The sequence below is a fragment of the Mobula birostris genome, chromosome 5 (assembly GCF_030028105.1).
Source record: "Mobula birostris isolate sMobBir1 chromosome 5, sMobBir1.hap1, whole genome shotgun sequence".
Lineage (NCBI taxonomy): Eukaryota > Metazoa > Chordata > Chondrichthyes > Myliobatiformes > Myliobatidae > Mobula > Mobula birostris.
The window spans coordinates 168410777-168428875 of record NC_092374.1 but is presented as its reverse complement, the minus strand read 5'-3'; the positions used below and the strand labels follow the sequence as shown (position 1 = coordinate 168428875).

Genomic DNA, 18099 nt, shown 5'->3' with positions numbered 1-18099 from the left:
CAGAGGAAACAATATTTTCGCCAAAGGTGGCGGTGGGGGGTGGGGTGGGGTGGTGGAGTCTGCTCTGGGATTTAGCAATGAGGACAGAAAGGGCATTTCTTGTTGCAAGTTGAGCTGAGGGCTAGATTTGTGGATTAAATCAGCTTGGTAGCCTAAGCACTTCACCTTTGAATATCTACAGTGTGCTGAAGGTTGCTACAGCAGCTTTGCTTGCAGGCAACCTTTGATGATGAGGTACACTTTGTAACAAAATGAAATATCTACAGAAAATACTCGATTTCTTGATACCATGTACCATTTCTGCTTTCTCAGCAACAGAATTACCATTTTTTGCAGTTGTTTCATAAAAACTAGGAAGTTACAAAATTCCATGTTCATGATTTCCTCCCCTTTCACCAATTTCTGTAAAGAATCAACCTTAAGAGCATAAGATACTAGTTTTTCATTTTAAACTGTTGAAATATTATTTTGAAGTCAATACTCTACATTCAGGTAGGCTTCAATTAAATTCGGTTCTCTGCCATAAATGGACGTTAATGGTTCAATCTAATAGTTGGCAATATCCAGACCTTTTTAGTGTAGTTCAAATTACTACAAAACTCTGCCATGAACTGTGAAAGGACCAGGGCTGGGTATGAGGCTAGCAACCCCATTCTGTAGAATCCCAGAGCTACAGAAATGCCAACAGAAGCTCCAAAGACCTCATCCCTGGGAGAGGAAGGAATTTAAGATGGACTATACCTGGGGACAACTTGAAAAACTGGCCCAGGACAGAGAACTCTGGTGAGCTGCTATTGGTGGCCTATGCCCTCGTGGGATGATGGCCACAAGTAAGTAAATTACTACAAGATTTGTATATTGGTGTGGCTGATCAAAAGGCTTAGTAGAATTCAACACTTACTTTTCAAAATACTGCTTGGCCATATTTTCACATTTATTTATACTGAACTAAATTTGAAGTACTTAAATTATTAATCATAACATAGCAGATTATTAGTGGAATAAATGGGCTTCAAAGGTTGATTTTTATTCCCACGTCCGATTTAAAATGCTTGGGGGAATAAAGCCAAAGCTATTCTAAACCTGAGTAAGGAATTTTCCCTAAAGCTGAAGCCTCAGAAGGGCTGAGCAACTTTCATAATGCGCAACTGGAGCACCGATTTTTATTGATTTAAAGCTTTAACAACACCATTCTTATTCAGAATTGGTGTCTTAATTTTGTTTCAATAAATTTATCCATGTAACACAATATGTTAGGCTGCAGCAAAATGATAAAACTGGTTGTTGAGGTAACAGAAAGACCTGATGGCAACTGTGTTGCCTTGACCACTAACATTCATTGACCATCAATCATAACTGTCCTCTTCCCCACCAGAGAAAGTATAATTGACTGCGGGGAAGAATTTAGGTCATTGTTCCAATCTACCTCTTAAAGGAAGGATCACATATGGCACTTGTGCAGATTTGAGAAAGCTCTGTAAGAGCACAAGGCACAGAAGCAGAATTAGGCTATTCAGCCCATCGAATCTGCGCTGCCATTCCATTATGGCTGATTTATTTTCTGTCTCAACCCTATTCTCCTGCCTTCTTCCCATAACCTTTGACATACTTACTAATATAAGAACTTTTGACCTAACTCAAAGGAAGGCAGCATTATAATTTCCAAACTGTCTACTTGCTGAGCAGATCAATACTACACCTGATTTGCCCATATAATTAATTATTTGCCCATATTTAGAAAAGAGATCTTAGGAAATCCTGCATTTTTACATCCATCTTAAATGCTACTAACTCAACTTGTTGCAAAACTATAATGAAAAGCAACAGCAAGCATTCAAAACACAGATAAAACAAATTTTCTCCAATATATTTACTGCACTCAACAAAGAAACTTAATGAGAAGTACTGAAATATTTTCATTTTAGTGTTCAAACCAAAAAAACTTAAAAACATAATAAATTATGTTTTGCTGTATGATGCAACAACAGTGCAACTAAGATTTAATGAACTTCAAACAAAAATATTAGTACAGCAAGGTTGAAATTAATGAAAAATAATGCAGCACAGAACACACAAAAAACATATAACTGTCTGGGATAAATGACAACTCTAAACAAGTGTCCTCTGCATTCGCCAATTTTGAGTTGACAATTAAGTTGTACATTAGGCAAAGTTTTGAAGACTTTTTTTGTGAGCACTGGTTTAGAGTCGCGGGGTGGAGGGTTTATGAAAGAAAGCTGTAAAAGGAGCAAACCTGATTGGCTGTAGCTGCGGCGGCGAAGGGAACGCTTGTGGCAGGTGTTGTTGCTGCAGAGACAGTGGCGGGCGTGGCACTGTGCATCAAGGGTACTTTCAGGAGGGGAGCCATGGAAGCAATGAACAGAAGGGTGCGGCACATGGCAACCATGACATGTGTTGTATTTTTGGGCATGGCAGGTATCACATAGCAGAAAGCCATCGTGGAGGGAGGAGGAAGTTACACCAGCAGGTGACATGCAATCATAATGCAAAGCAAGGAAGCATGGGAGAAAATTAAAAAAAAAGAGAAAGGAAAAAAGCTTATTACAATCACAATTAAAAGGACCAATGCCAACATAATCAGGGTTTCCCAGAGAACACACAATAGGAAGGTAAAACATGGGAATAAATGATCACATATATTATTCAGTATTTCTCCCACCCACTTATGGTTCTGGATTAAAACGTTTTAACAAAGCATTACTCAAATATTTTTCTAAATGGAGTATTAGTAAAGAAAAATTTTTCAGAATGCACCTGCCCACAATTCTCTGGAAGACTCTGATACATAATATATTAAGATTCTCTAATATATTTAAAATAGATTCAGTGTTATCAGGCTAAAACAAGTTTCTTAAACAGGTATTTATACAAAAGATTTAATGTGGAGAATGAGATTTCACATTAATTTTACAGTATATTTTTAAATTTTCAACTATCTTTTCATGGGTTTAGAGAAAGAGTTTTGAGTGGACTGTAGACACCACTTGGGGTAAGTGTCAGGAACAGCAATTTTGTTTCCTTAAAAGCTAGTTTTTTTCTCCAAAACATCCAAATGATTTAATAACTATTCAAACAACACAGAGATGCATGCAGTAATCTGTTACATCCATACAGTTACTTAAAATAATAGCAATTCATCAAATTGCACAAGTGAATTTAAAATTTGTTAAAAAGGGTAAAAAAAGATATAAAGATTCTATGTGAACCAATTTAATAATATGTAAAAGGATTTGATGACATAATGCATAGTAAATAATTTAAGATGATTTAAAAAAGAAATTGACAATAAAAAAAGTTTCTCATTAAAATTGATTATATTAAGGTTAGGAAAAGACAAAACCTACCAACAGTTGTAGCTGGAGGAGTCATGCAAAACACCGACCCTGGCATCATGCAGTAGAACATTTAAAAAGATGAATTTGGAAAACAAAAGTATTAACAAATGCATGGTTAGTGTTAGATCTCAAAGGCAGGATTTTGAAGAACAAATATTAAATAACTTACTGTAAACTCAGTTAGTTTTAACAGGTGAAATTCCTAAATGTCCCTCCTTTCACTAACTATGTTACACCAAAGTTGAGCTCTTTGCTAACTTAAAAAAAACAAGTCCTTTTGAATTTTCTTATTTAAAATAGAATGCAGCACTTGTGGATAAATGTGTAACAAAGGTAGATGTGAAACAGGATGAGTTGTGAATTTTAGTTGCCTTTGAGAACACAATCAACTGAAAATGAGAACTTCAAAGATGAAGGAATATCCAAAAACAGCTTACAAATGTTAGGTGGGTAATTTCATTCTAACCATGATTGGCTGCACAACAGTCAAGTATAGTTTGGGGTAGGGCAGCAAAATAATAACAAGTTTTTAAATAGTAAAGGGGCTAATTTTATGTTGTAAAAAGCACTGGGCTTCAGTATTTAGGTAATATAGAAATATAATTACATTGAAATTTGGATAATGCTTTTTTATGGGGAGTTTCATGGGTGATTTTAATTATTTTTCTGATAATTTTTAAATAATTTTCAATAATAATAATTTTAATATAATCAGAGAGATATATAGATAGGTTAAGTGAGTAGGCAAGGGTCTGGCAAATGGAGTACAACTCTGGTAAATGTGAGATAATACATTTTGAAAGGAAAAATAGAAGAACAGATTTTTATTTCAGTGGTGCTTGCTGTTGTGCAGAGAGTGCTTGTGCATGAACTGCAAAAGGTTGATTGCAGATGCATAAGGTTATCAATGGAATATTGGTCTTCAACGTTAGAGGGACTGAATTTAAGAGGAGGAGGTTATGTTACAGGTTGCCAGTGAGGCCACACCTAGAGTACTGTTTGCAGTTCTGTGGGGGGGTGGGAGGGGCGTGATTGAAGGGGATAGTATCAGCCATGATAGACTTGACAGGCCAAGTGGCCTAAATTCTGCTCCTATGTCTTATGGTCTTATTTGAGGAACGATATACTAGCTTTGGAGGCAGTACAGAGGAGGTTCACTGGGTTGATTCCGGAGATGAGATAGTGAAGCACTTTACTCATCCAACTATAAGGGAACAAATGACCAAATGCATCAATATTCTTAAATAGAGAAAATAGATCAGCCAAGCACTTTAAAGACAAATTGTAATAGCCAATAACTCCACATAATCTATTTTTGTTATTATTGTGGTTGAGTACTCGGTGCTCATTATATTATGTGAGTGATCTTTACAACTTATCATCAGTGTAAAACTTCCATGTTGTTAGTTATTGTGTTTGAGTAGCAATTCAAATACCCTGTGTTGAGGATTTCCTTAAAGAGAGCATAAATAATGAGAAGCATTTCAATTTATTTTCCCGACTTCTGCTTCTTCAATAGGAAGTAATCACTGTCAACTAATGTCAACTTAATAGTGCTAGTGACTAATTATTCAAGGAAAGATAAGGGCAAAGAGCATGGATGTTGGGGATTAATTGGACAACATTTTCATCGGTAGAATAGGATACAGGCCTTCTGTGTCAAAACTTTCGTAAAGATAACCAGGATAAAATAAAACTCCCACAACCTCAATCTCTCTATTTTTATGTATCATTTTAAATCAAAACCTGGCTTTATCTTTACAATTGTTTATTTTAAAAGAATACCATATCTCATTGGTACTTAACAGCTGGATAAATAGCACGTTTCGCCACTGATGGCAGTGTTATTGTAAGGGACGTGCTTAAAAAAACAGTACATTAACATGCAGAGAAATTAATAGTGCAACCTTAAAGATGCCAAGACATGCACTTTTAAATATATATTGCCAAATAGTTATTTTGTTATGTGCCAATAGTTCAGTATTCTATATATAGGAACTTCACATCCATTGCAACCATTAAGTTACACATTTTTAAATAGCATCAGATTAAGCCTCTCTTCATAAAATAATAATTCATAAGAAATACTTTGAAGCTTGATTAAAAAAATCTTTTGATCGATCCTTAAATACAATCTGTCTAGAAGCACAACCAGTCTTCAAGTCATTTAGGTAATCCCAAACAAATGAATGACTCTTTTAACTTGAACCAGGTTCAAAGCAAAAATGCAAAGAGGTTTCACTGCACAACATCAAAGGTTATTTGTTGTGTCTTGTCTTACCAGAATAACTAAAACACAGCACTTTAAAGTCATTTTACTTCATTAGCATGTTATTGTGAGTGCCAAGCACAGATTTAAAAGTGTTAATATATTTCTGAACATTTAATTCCTGCTTTAATAGTTTCATCACCTTATTGATCAAATTTAACAGTGCAGCTTTATAATACTTGCATTAAGGGGGAAAAGGACGTACCTGTTGGAAAAAATGTTGGCTGCTGCATATGTGCATTGGCTAGAGCCTGTTGATAGTGCAAAACACTAGGATTAAAGATTGTGCTGGTGCCATTGCTTTTTTCAAGGGCTGGTCTCTTTGGTAAATGGTGAAGAACACCAGGTGGGAAGGCCTGTGAATGAGGGATTTAGTAAGATATGTATAATAAAAAGAAAATAGAGAAGACAGTATGCAAATTTCTTTCATGCACTGAAAGTATCAATCAAAGCAGCTGAAAACACTTCTGTCTGTACACAAGCTTTCTGTAAGGGCACAGCACAGCTTTTAATAAAAGCAAAATGGTGCAGCATATTTTATACTGTGATATTTGAAAGTGCTACATAATAATAAACTACATTATTTTAAAGCCTAAGTTACCCTCAACCTAAAACATACATTTGATGAAAATATTGAAATTTGGAAATGAATTAACAAGCAATTTCAAAAAGACTGATACATGACCCTCACATTAAATAGCATCAATACACAAATTAAATATTAATTTAAGTTACAATACATAATAGCAAAGGCTATTTGCTGCTACCCTTGAAATGCAAAGAGCAAAGATCTGATGTTCAAAAATATAACCTTACATTTAGCACATTCCTGCTAATGATCAGTACACTAAGTTAGTATGAACAATACTGTATATCCTTCCAACATCTAGAAGCACTTTATAATAAAATTAAAATAAAATCTACGTTATCATACTAGTTTACTATGGCTACAGTGCATGCAAAGCAAGAAGGTGAAAGGTCAAAGTACCAGGTCAAAGGTTGCCTCGAGGGGTCGTTTCACAGATTTGGCAGCCGACTGAGTCTTAAATAGCAGGCAGCGAGCATATGATGGCAATGGACCAATGGGATTCAAGCGTATTAACATACAGGTAAACAGCAAGCAGAAGTGCATCATGGCAGCAGCAGTACATTGCAGGTAGGTGAGGAGAAAAAAAAACAAAAAACAAAACCCTGAATGCAGTATACAACATACATAACACATAGCATGCATAAAATGAGTTGTCAAAGGTTGCAGTTACAAATACTGAATTAGTACTGTACAGCAAAATAAGCATTTACTGTACCTTTGTTAAAAGCATAAAGGGAGCAAAACACAAATATCTTTTAACTATTACTAATATCAACATGTGCAAAAGGTGTGCAATAATCATGTTTATAATTTAGTTATTGCATCGTTCAGGCTCTAACAAAATACCAAACAACACACAGATGGCTAGATTCTGCATTGCTCATTTAACTGCATCTTTAAGATTAATCTTAAAATCTTTAAGAGAATCTTAATCTTTAAGAGACAGTTAATCATCAAAAGACCATTTCCCCTCCTCAAAAATTACCATCCCAATAAAGAATTTTTGGAATCTAACCACTTTTATTAGCGTTTTATTTAAAAGGACAATACATTTTCATTTTCCTTTAAACCCTGATTATATGATTAACCTCTTGGACATACCCATCAGAAAGATCACTGAGATACAATGTACCACCTGATTCAACATGGCCAGATTCGTAATAACAAATGTCCAGATTTATGTGTAATTTAGTAAAATTTCCAAGAGGGTACAATGGTTTCTGAAGTAGAGAAGATTGTGAGCATGGTGACCGACTGTCAAGAAACAGTTTGTCCAGATACCAACAGAAGGGGAAAGTGTGGTGGATGGGTAAAAGCAGGGATAGCATAACATTTGAGTTAGATTTCTCAGAAAATGCATATTTGTGGTAGAAAGGGTACACAATCATGCTCAGGTTAGAAGTGGGAGACAGAGAAGCTGATTCATCACTGGATGGCTCAAGAATAGGGATAAGAGATATAAAATTGTTAACGAGTTACAAAGGAAAAGTTATTCAGAGTAGCTGTGACCTGGAATATGCCAAGGATGTTCTAAATACCAAGGAGGGTGGAAATAGAATCAATCAGTATATTTGAAGGAAATTGGATGTTAAGAGGGAAAATAAGGAAAGGAATGAAAATGGGGGATGGGGGTGACAGCTGGGTATACACTGAGTAACCCAAATGGATTTCACTGTGCTGTTATGATTGCACAAGGGTCCAATCATACTCAACAATTCAAGGGTTGAGCTTCACTGTCAAAATGCTCATCATATGATGTGATCACAGCACCAATTTGTTGTGGCAATTACTTACAGAGAAAGCTATTTCCATATTAATCCAAGTAGTTGGATGGGAAAAAAGAGAGCGTTGACTAGTGTGTGACCAAGTGAACTGTAGCAGAAGGCCAGTCAATAAGTTATCCTCAATTATTTCTGATGTTTAAACATTTTCCAAGACAGATGGACATCTGTTCTGCCAAAATCTTTGCTGTGCACACAACAAATAACACTCTGCCTTTGGAAAAAGTGGCAAGTAGTTCTCACTTTACAAAATTTAAGGCCACAATCTTACTCTACACTTGGGGAACAAAACAATAAGGCTTTTCACACTGAGCAAAGTCACTAACATTGCAAATGAGTTCAGACGAGCCAGACATGAACTGGACATAAGAAGCTGTTGCGTTGTTTGGACAATGGACTTAATTTAATTTTCTCAAAAGAGATTTCACAAGATGTACAGTAACGCAAAGAGACGCTTGGAGTTCAACCCTCATTTTGTTGCACAATGAACTGAATCCTCAACCATAAGTGCTGGTAAATGGGATTAGGGTCAGCACAGGTATGATGGGCCAAAGGGCCTGACTCTGTGTTGTTTGGCTCTATAACATACTTCTACAAATATTGGTCAGGCGCCTCCACCATATGGGCAGTGTTAATCTTTTGCTCAGCAGGCGAGCAAATTCAACAGAAGCATTTTAGAAAGTTTTTAGTGTGAGGCAGCACCTTTGGTCTGCAAGGTTCATGGGCAAGAGCAAAAGTCCAGAGTGTCAGTGGAAGCACTGCAATATTAGACATTTGACGTACAAAATAAATGGGAAATGGAGACTGCATCTACTCAGTTGGAAAACTTAACCGATACATATAGGGAGCCAGACAACATAGAGCAACATAGCACAGGAATAAGCATTCAGCACAATTAGTCCATGCTGCTGCTTATCCACCATTCAAGCCTCTTCCCATCCCACTTTCCCAAATATATACTTCCTTTCTTCTTTACTTGTCTATCTTTAGTTATATTTTTACTTCACCTCAATTGTTTCCTATAACACCACTGAATAAACATCTACCTATGTTCTTTGTTGGATTTAGGAGTAGCTACCTTATACTTATGACCTCTTGTTCAGGATCTCTCCACAAGCTGAGAAGTTTTCTCTGCATCTGTCCTATCGAAACTTCATAATTCTAGCCTCTCCGCTCACATAAAACAGCAGTGAGGAGAACTAGGTTGGCAGTTTCTGTAGTGATGAGCTTGTGTCCCGAATTGGGAGGAGAAGTAGATGCTCAACAAAGCAATAAGCCCTTCCAATACTAATGCTCAAAACATTCCACTGCCTTTGAAACATTGGATAGTTTATTCCTCTTTTGTAATTTGTGGGATTACACATTTAGGTTTCACTTGTAGCGCAGTTTGACAAAAACAGGATTTCTGAAAGTCAAATTAATGCTGGACAATTGGGCATCCATTTGTCTTCAAAAAAATTGATCATTGACCATCATATTCTAGATCAGGATGGGACACCTAAACCATTTCAGTTTGGAATGATGAAGAATGAGACAAGGGTGGGAAATCTCAGTGAAACCTAGATAGAGTGGACGTTGAGAGGACGTTTCCTATAGTGGAGGAATGCAAGACCAGAGGGCACATCCTCAGAATACAAGGACATCTCTTTAGAACAGAGATGAAGAGTATTTTCTTTAGCCAGAGGGTGATAAATCCGTGGAATTCATTGCTACAGACGGCTGTGGAGGCCAGGTCAATGGGTATTTAAAGTGGAAATTGATTGGTTCTTGATTAGTAAAGGTGTCAAAGGGAGAAAGCAGCAGAATTCCAGCCGCAATAGAATGACAGAGAAGACTCAATGGGTTGAATTGGCTAATTCTGTTTCTCTATCTAATGGAATACATCATATGCCTCAAGCAGAATCGCATGCTTCTTTGACAGTAGGAAACTGACAAGATATACAACTGGGGGCTGGTCTATCATTACCAGCTCTCAACCTGAACCTAAACTGAAGGTTACCCTTAATGAGTGATCTTTTGAGATTCAAAGATTGCAAATACAGCATAGCTAGACAAGTGCTAAACTTCTTTCTAAATGAAGAGGAAAGGATTACTCACTACAGAAAAACATTCTCAAAACAAGTCCTTTCAAATTGAGCTTCCTGAGGCACTTTACCAAATAGCTTTTAAAAAGTCCTGCGGTCACACATTGCATTTTCTTTATAAGTATATTTAATCCCCTAAAAGAACATTATTAGGTTCGTGGTACATAACTCACCTTTTACTTGAGGTTGTGTCTTTTATCAACATACTGCATTAATTGCATATTAATTTTATATTACGATCTCTGGAAACTTATGAACAATTGACCAAATAGATTACTCTCCCTGTTCCCTCCTACCTTTCAACTGTAAGGTGCAATACACTCTAGCACAACTCCCGTATTTGAGATAGACTCATACAGCACCACAGCAAAGAAACTGACCTTTCGACTCATCTGTGCCAAACTGTTATATTCCATAGCCGCATTGACCTGCGCCTGGACCATAGCCCTCCTATTGTGTATTAATCCGAACTTCTCTTAGATCCTGCAATCAGACCCACAGCCACTTCTGCTGGCAGCTCATTCCACACTCACATCATCCTCCGAGTGAAGAATTCCCTCCAGCTTCACCGTAAATATTTCACCTTTTACCTTTAACCTATGACCTCTAATCCTAGTCTCTCTCAACCTCAGGGGAAAAAGCCTGCATGCATTTAACCTATCTATACCCTTCATAATTTAGTATATCTCTATCAAATCTCCACTCACTTTCCTAAACTTTAGAGAATAGAAGTCCCATTGTATTCAACTTTTTCCTTATAACTCAGGTCCTCAAGTCCTGGCAACATGCTTGTAAATTTTCTCTGAGCTCTTTCAATCTTAATGATACCTTTCCTGTAGGTAGGTTACCAGAACTGCACACAACACTCCAAATTCAGCCTCACCAGTGTCTAATACAACTCCAATTTAACATCCCAACTCATGTACTCAATATTTTGATTTAAGAATGCTAATGTGCCAAAGGCTCTCTTTATGATCCTGTCTACTTGTGATGGGACCTGCAAGGATTTGTGATATGTGTTCCAAGATCCCTTCATTTTATCACACTCCTCAGTGCTCTACCATTCATTGTATGTGTCCTACCCTGGTTTTCTCTCCCAAAGTACAATTCCTCACACTTGTCTGCAATTAAATTCCATCTGCCATATCTCCACTCATTTTTCCAGATGCTTCAAATACTCATACAGTATATCCTGTCCTTCAGAATGCTTTCCATTAATTTACCCAGTACTGACCTCAGGCTTACTAGCCTATATTTTCCCAATGTATTCTTAGAGCCTTTCTTGAACAACAAAACATTAGATATTCTCCAGTCCTCTGGCACCTCACTCTTGATTAAAGACATTTTAAATACCTCTGCCAAAGTTCCCACATTTTCTGCACTAACATCCCATTAAGATCTGAGGGGGCACCTTGTCAGGCCCTGGGGACTATCCACCATAACTTGCTTCAAGACAACAAGCACCACCTCTTCTGTAATCTGGATACTGCCCATGACCTCACTACTGTTTGCCTCAGTTCTATAGACTCTGTATCTCTCTATTAGGTACAGATGCAAAAAAAAAAAAAAAATCCATTTACGGTCTCCCCCATCTCTTTCGGCTCCATGCATTGATGACTACACTGATCTTCAAGAGGACCAATATTGTCCCTTGCTATCCTTTTGTTCTTAATATATCTGTAGCCCTTGGGATTCTCCTTCATCTTGTCTGCCAGAGCAACCTCATGCCTTCTTTTAGCCCTCCTGATTTCCCTCTTAGTGTTCCCTTGCATTTCTTATACTCCTAAAGTGCCTCAATTGTTCCTTGCTGTCGATACTTGCTATGCACCTCCGCTTTCTTAAACAGGGTATTAATATCTCCTGAAAACCATTCTCTAAATCTGTTAGCCTTATCTTTTATTCTAACAGGAACATGTACACTCTGTACTCTCAATATTTTACTCTTGAAGGCCTCCCACTTGCTAAGCATCCCTTTGCCAGAGAAAAAAGCAGTCCCAATCCACACTTGCCAGATCCTGATACAATTAAAATTGGCTATTCTCCAATCCAAAATTTCATCCTGAGGATCAGCCCTATTATTTTCCACAATTAACTTGAAACTAATGGAATTAAGATCACTAGATCCAAAGTGTTCTCCTACACACACTTCTGTCACCTACCCTGTCTCATTCTCTAATAGGAGATCCAATATTGCACTCTCTCCAGTTGGGACCTCCATATATTGATTAAGGAAACTTTCCTGAACACATTTGACCAACCCTATTCCAACCAATCTTTTTATAGTATGGCTGTCCCAGTCAATATGTGGAAAATTAAAATCACCTATTACAAACTTATTTTCTTGCAAATGTCTCCTTTTCTCCACTAAAACCTATTGATGATTGGGAGATCTATAATATTATTCCATTCATGTGGTCATCCCTTTTTTATTCCTCCGTTCCACCCATATAGCTTCAGTCTGTATTATAAAATAAAAATCTTCATTTACTTGAAGACTTAGAGATGAGCATATTGAAATACAATATTCTAAGGTTGGTTGTCAAGAATGAATTGGAATTGGTTTATTATTGTCACAGGTATCGAGATACAGTGAAAAGCTAGTCTTGCGTACTATTCATGCAGATCAGCTCATTATAATTGATGCACTGAGGTAGAGCAAGGTAAAACAATAACACAATACACAATAAGGGAACAGTTTCAGAGAAAGTGTTGTGCATGTAAACAATAAGGTGCAAGATCATAACGAATTAGACTGCGAGATCAGGAGTCCTCTTTATCATACTAGGAAACCATTCAACAGTCTTACAACAGTGGGCTAGAGACTGTCCTTGAGCCTGGTGGTACGTGCTTTCAGGTTTTTGTATCTTCTACCCAATGAAGAGGAGAGAACAGAGGATGCCCTGTGTGGGTAGGGTCTTTGATTATGTCGATTGCTTTACTCAGGCAGTGAGAGGTGTGGACAATGTCCAAGGAGGGAAGGCTAGTTTCTGTGCAGCGTGAACCCCCACCCCCACCCTAAAGTAGGTGTCTAGGTTCAAGGGTCAATGACTAAATTGGTCTACTGTTCAACCTTCAACAATCCCATAATGGATATTTAGAAGGTCTCTCGCTCTGGAGTCTTCTAATCGGTCATCAGGGTCTGGATTTGGGTAAATGGGGAGGGACGATTCACAGGATGGAATGCCCAGTGGTGATGCAAATATTTTTCAGTAATTGGAGAGTTGAAAGACATTAAATGAAAATTATGCTTACCTACCAACATGCCCCATACCCATCAAGAAAAGAACATGTTTCACTTTCTAATGTCTTTGTATCTTTCACTATTAAAGGTTGAGTTATCAAAGCAGATTTAGAACATTGGAAAGAGTAAGCCGTTTAGCTCCTCCTGAATGCTGCTTCATTCAATAAGTTCATGGTTCATGGTTGGATATTTTAACTCTGTGCAACTATCATTAAGTATTTACAGTGGGAGGGGGGAATTGAGAATTCAACATTTAGAATAAAGGCACTCCTGATCATTGCATTTCATAATAACCAAATATGTTTTCCTAAGACTGTGCCTCATTATCCATGATTCAACAGCCAGAAGTAGCCACTAACCGAATTATTTTTCTTCAGAATCTTTAAATGTCTTTGAGATCTCTTCCTCTTCCTAAACTCTAGTGAATATAGATCAGTCTGACTTCAACTCCTCTCAAACAATAGATCAATCCCTTTGTCCTGGGAATCAATACTCTGAACCTGCAGCACACCATCTCCAAGACGTTTCATCTTTTCTTAGGTGTGGAGACTTTAACCCCTCCGTACACAGTCTGAGTGCACAGTCAAAATAATAATATTTTCCCTAAGTCAGTGAGTGACTGAACACTTAGAGGAAAAGTCCTTTGGCTAGGTAAAACAAACCAGCAGAATGGCACAAGTCTGAGGTCTTTATGTAGGAAAAAGGAATCATTTTAGTCCTGCTAATCAGCAAGGTCACATTGGCATTTTCATGTATGTTCATAATTTGATTTCTGTGGAACATTATCAATTTAGGCTACAGTGTGTGAAAGATACAAAAGAACAATCAGTTCTCCACAGAATTGGCACTCCTATACCCTTGGTGACAATAGAAATGGAATATTACAATTATAGTAACTATTGTCCTAGTAATCTTCTGCCAATTCACATTTTAAGCATAGAATAATTAAAACCAGAGGACTTTTATAGGGTATTGTCATCAAATTTTAGTAAATTTGAATACTATCTGTTAACCCCTAAAATCAGATGCAATGATCAGTAAATTGAAGCAGTACACAATTCTAAATTTATAAGGAACATAAATTAAGTAATCAGAATTCTACATAATAAACCCTTAATATCTAAGAGTAATTTGCTGTTGAACAAATTTCATTCAATGTAGTTAGAATCAGAAAATTGTACGGGTAGTTCACAACTTGCATGGCATTTAAAAAAAGTGAGGTACATACTTTTTCTTAAGAAAAAGTAAAACATTTGGGACTAATAATGACAAACAAATGTTTAGGGATTGAGGGAATCAGCCAATTATAATAAGGCTTCATAATTCAAACAAATATGGCTTATCTGCCTTCGTAAGAAGTACAGCAATGCCTTCCTCTTTAACTAAGACTTTTTAAAAATCAAAATCTTATATTTCATATTCAACATCAACTGACTTTCCTCAGTATGCACTGTATCTAAAGTTTATAAGTGCATCAACATAGTGGATCCAGAGCTTGTAAGAATTCTAACCACTGCAATTCTGGTAAACAGTGAGGATGGTACCATTTTTACAATATCACAGGAGATATGTGTCAGTTCCAGCTGGTACACAGATTTTAAGATTGAGTACCAAAAGAATCTATTAATTGTTTTGTCATTCAAGAAGCTGAATCTTGCAGCATTGCATCAAAATTCATTGCTTATTCACATCCTGATCACATTATTGTCTAACATATCTTGTAATGTTAAATGTCTGCATGACTGACAGAGGATAAACTCTGCTGCCATCGCTGTAGAGAAAACAAAAATAATTGGATAAATTGCAAAACAGACATGGGCAGAAAGTGCAACTTCAAACCTGAAACAAAGCAGAAAAGAGGACCTTTAGGCATCGTGTAAAAAAACATTTTCCTTCATCACTCTTAAATTATAGTGGGACTAGAAATTAATCTTTCAAGAATGGTTTATCATTTCAACTACCATCCAAACAGTTGGTATTACAAATCTGCATGAGAATCCAACTTTATGATGATATAATAAAATTATGGATAATACTGACTCATCGAAACCCAAAATATTTGGGAGTAGCTTGACTGAAATCATTATTACTGCTTCAAAGTTGGTTACTTGTGCTACATACTGTAAATGACTTTAAACATTGCAAATCACTGATAATTTAACAGTACCCAACTGGTTCCACACTTAAATATAATTCTCTTTTCAACCAATAGTCTCCTTTCTGATCCAATTTTATTTTTCACCCTTGCAATAAGTTTTAAATATGTATATCACTGTTGATTGTGCTGATAAAGGGGAATTTTCAGGTGAAGTAAATCTCTGTTCCCTACATCTTAAACTGTTGAAAGTCCTGTTCCTCACTTCACCCCAGCTGCCTACCCTATTCTGGTTCTCATTTCAGCAATGCATCAATTTTTAAAATCTTATCATTGTTCCCAAACCCTCCATGGTCTAACTCTGGCCTCTTGCTCATCCCTAAATGAATCTAACAGTGGTTTCTGTGCCTTTGGTTATCAACCATTGTATTCTGGGATTTGTACCACGATGTTCTATGCTAATCGCTCTCGTCTTCCAAGACTCTTCAAAACCTCTGTGACCCTGATATCTGCATGGGTTCATGTCAACCTGTGAAGCAGTCTAGAATATTCTTTTTGCTTCGGTAATGGTCGTATATAAATATCAGTGGCAGTAAAACACTAAAGTGTGCTCATTATCCTTAACATTTCATTTTTTTAAAATTTAGAGATAAAGCACGGTAACGGGCATTTCCGGCCCAATGAGCCCAATTATACCCCTGTCACCAATTAATCTATTAACTCGTATGTCTTTGGAGTGTGGGAAGAAACTGGAGCACCTGGAGGAAACCCATGCGGTCATGGGGAGAACGTATAAACTCCTTACATACAGCAGCAGAATTGAATCCGCATTGTTGGCGTTGAAAAGCGCTATGCTAACTGCTATGTTACCTTCAATGACAGAGACAAGAATTCTCCGAGAACAAATATATCAGATACAACACCACAGTGTGGTGCATCTTAAAGAAAATGCTATGTTTGAGCGGTGCAATAGCTTTGTTGTTTAATTGCGGGATTTTATCTCAAGAAATGACCTACCATTGCTGTTGCGGCTGCAGCAGCTGCCTGTGCTACTGCCACAGCCTGGTTGGCCTGGTGTTGAGCTGCCTTTATTTTGGCCTGTAAATGTGCAGGGGGGTGGAAGTACTTGCACTTCTCTCTTGAGCATCGACCTTTGATATAATCCATGCAGACAGTAACGGTGTTGTCGTTGGTGTCTACCATTGTGCTGTCTGCAGGGTGAGCGAAGCGGCAGTCAGTCTCACCCCGAGTGCAGTTCCCTCGCTGAAATTCCCTGCACACCTGCCAGAGAAGGAAGATGTTGTACTTTGCTTAGACTGATGAAGTTGTTTAACACTTAAGAGCTTAGAAACTATACATAATGTAGAACCAAAGGTAAACACAAAAATAAAAATCAAGTTGATCGGGTGGTTCGGAAGATGTATGATGTGTTGGCCTTCATTAGTTAGGGGGATTGAGTTGAGGAGCAATGACGTAATGTTGCAGCTCCATAAAACCCTGGTTAGACCACACTTGGGAGTAGTGTGTTCAGTTCTGGTTGCCACATTATAGGACGGATGTGGAAGCTTAGAGAGGGTGCAGGAGATTTACTAGTATGTTGCTTGGATTAGACTGCTTGTCTTACGAGGGTAGGTTGAGAGAGCTAGGGCTTTTCTCTTTGGAATGAAGGAAAATGAGAGGAGACTTGACAAAGGTGTATGATAAGAGGCATAGTAAAGGTGGACAGCCAGTGATTTTTTTTCCCAGGGTTACAATGACTAACATGAAAGAGCATGATTTTAAGGAGATTAGAAGGAAGTATAGGGGAATACCAGAGGAAGTTTTTCTAAATATGAATCCATGGAACACACTGCCAGGAGTGGTGGTAAAGATAGCTACATTAGGGACATTTAAGACTCCTAGATAGACACATGAATGAAAAAAATGGAGGGCTATGTGGGAGAGAAGGGTTAAATTGATCTTGGAGTAAGTTAAAAGGTCAGCAAAACCTTTTGTGCTGAAGGTCCTGCACTGTGGTACACTTTTCTATTCATTGCTACAGGGTGCTGAAATATGTAAGTGGAACTAAAATTTAATGTTTTGGTGAATTCTGACTTTGTGTGAATATTATGCACCTCTGTTTGAAACAACTGAAGGAAATTCATGAGAACTTTTTACTAAGGTGAATCAGAAGGTTCATTTGTTCAGGAATCATAACTACCTTTTAAGACAATAATTCAGAACAACTATACAAGATATACTTAGCTCTGCAGGATCAATGCATTATTCATTCTGTTCAGATCCTAATAATCTAACTGTAATCTGATTAAAATTTAAATATATTTTGTGTTCTCAAACATGAAGACATAAAACCAGAAATAAAAATTATAGAAACATAATTAGCATATGCATGGTAAAAATATGCAAAACATTAAACTCTTATATGACCGAAAAGTATAAAGACTGGTTGCTAACTTAAGTGCATTTTTTGTTCATCTAATCTTGAAAAGTGACATCAATTCACATTTGATTGAATGACTGTTAGGTCACTAACTAAGTGCATCACGTAGTTTATTATTGAGTAACAAACACCAGGCAGGATTTGGATATGAGTTTACCAGATCCCTAGAGTGATGACTTCAACTGGGATCAGATTTGACTAGATACATCACTCCTGGAAACAAAATTTATTAATACCAGCCAGG

General features: G+C 37.1%; 1 protein-coding gene across 9 annotated transcripts in view; it reads right to left on the bottom strand.

Annotated features, from left to right (window-relative positions):
• The window catches only part of mbnl2 (muscleblind-like splicing regulator 2), a 195176-nt gene that overhangs the window by 19347 nt on the left and 157730 nt on the right, over positions 1-18099 (bottom strand). For 5 of the 9 annotated variants that reach the window (XM_072258813.1, XM_072258810.1, XM_072258812.1 and 2 more), the window contains 4 exons: positions 16433-16696; positions 6614-6667; positions 5831-5981; positions 3366-3404 (listed from right to left, as the gene is read on the bottom strand). In XM_072258813.1, coding sequence (XP_072114914.1) covers positions 3366-3404; positions 5831-5981; positions 6614-6667; positions 16433-16696 — 508 coding nt within the window. Of the gene's footprint in view, positions 1-2254; positions 2350-3365; positions 3405-5830; positions 5982-6613; positions 6668-16432; positions 16697-18099 lie in introns of all 9 variants that reach the window. The other 4 variants (XM_072258814.1, XM_072258817.1, XM_072258815.1 and 1 more) reach the window with 4 other exon arrangements.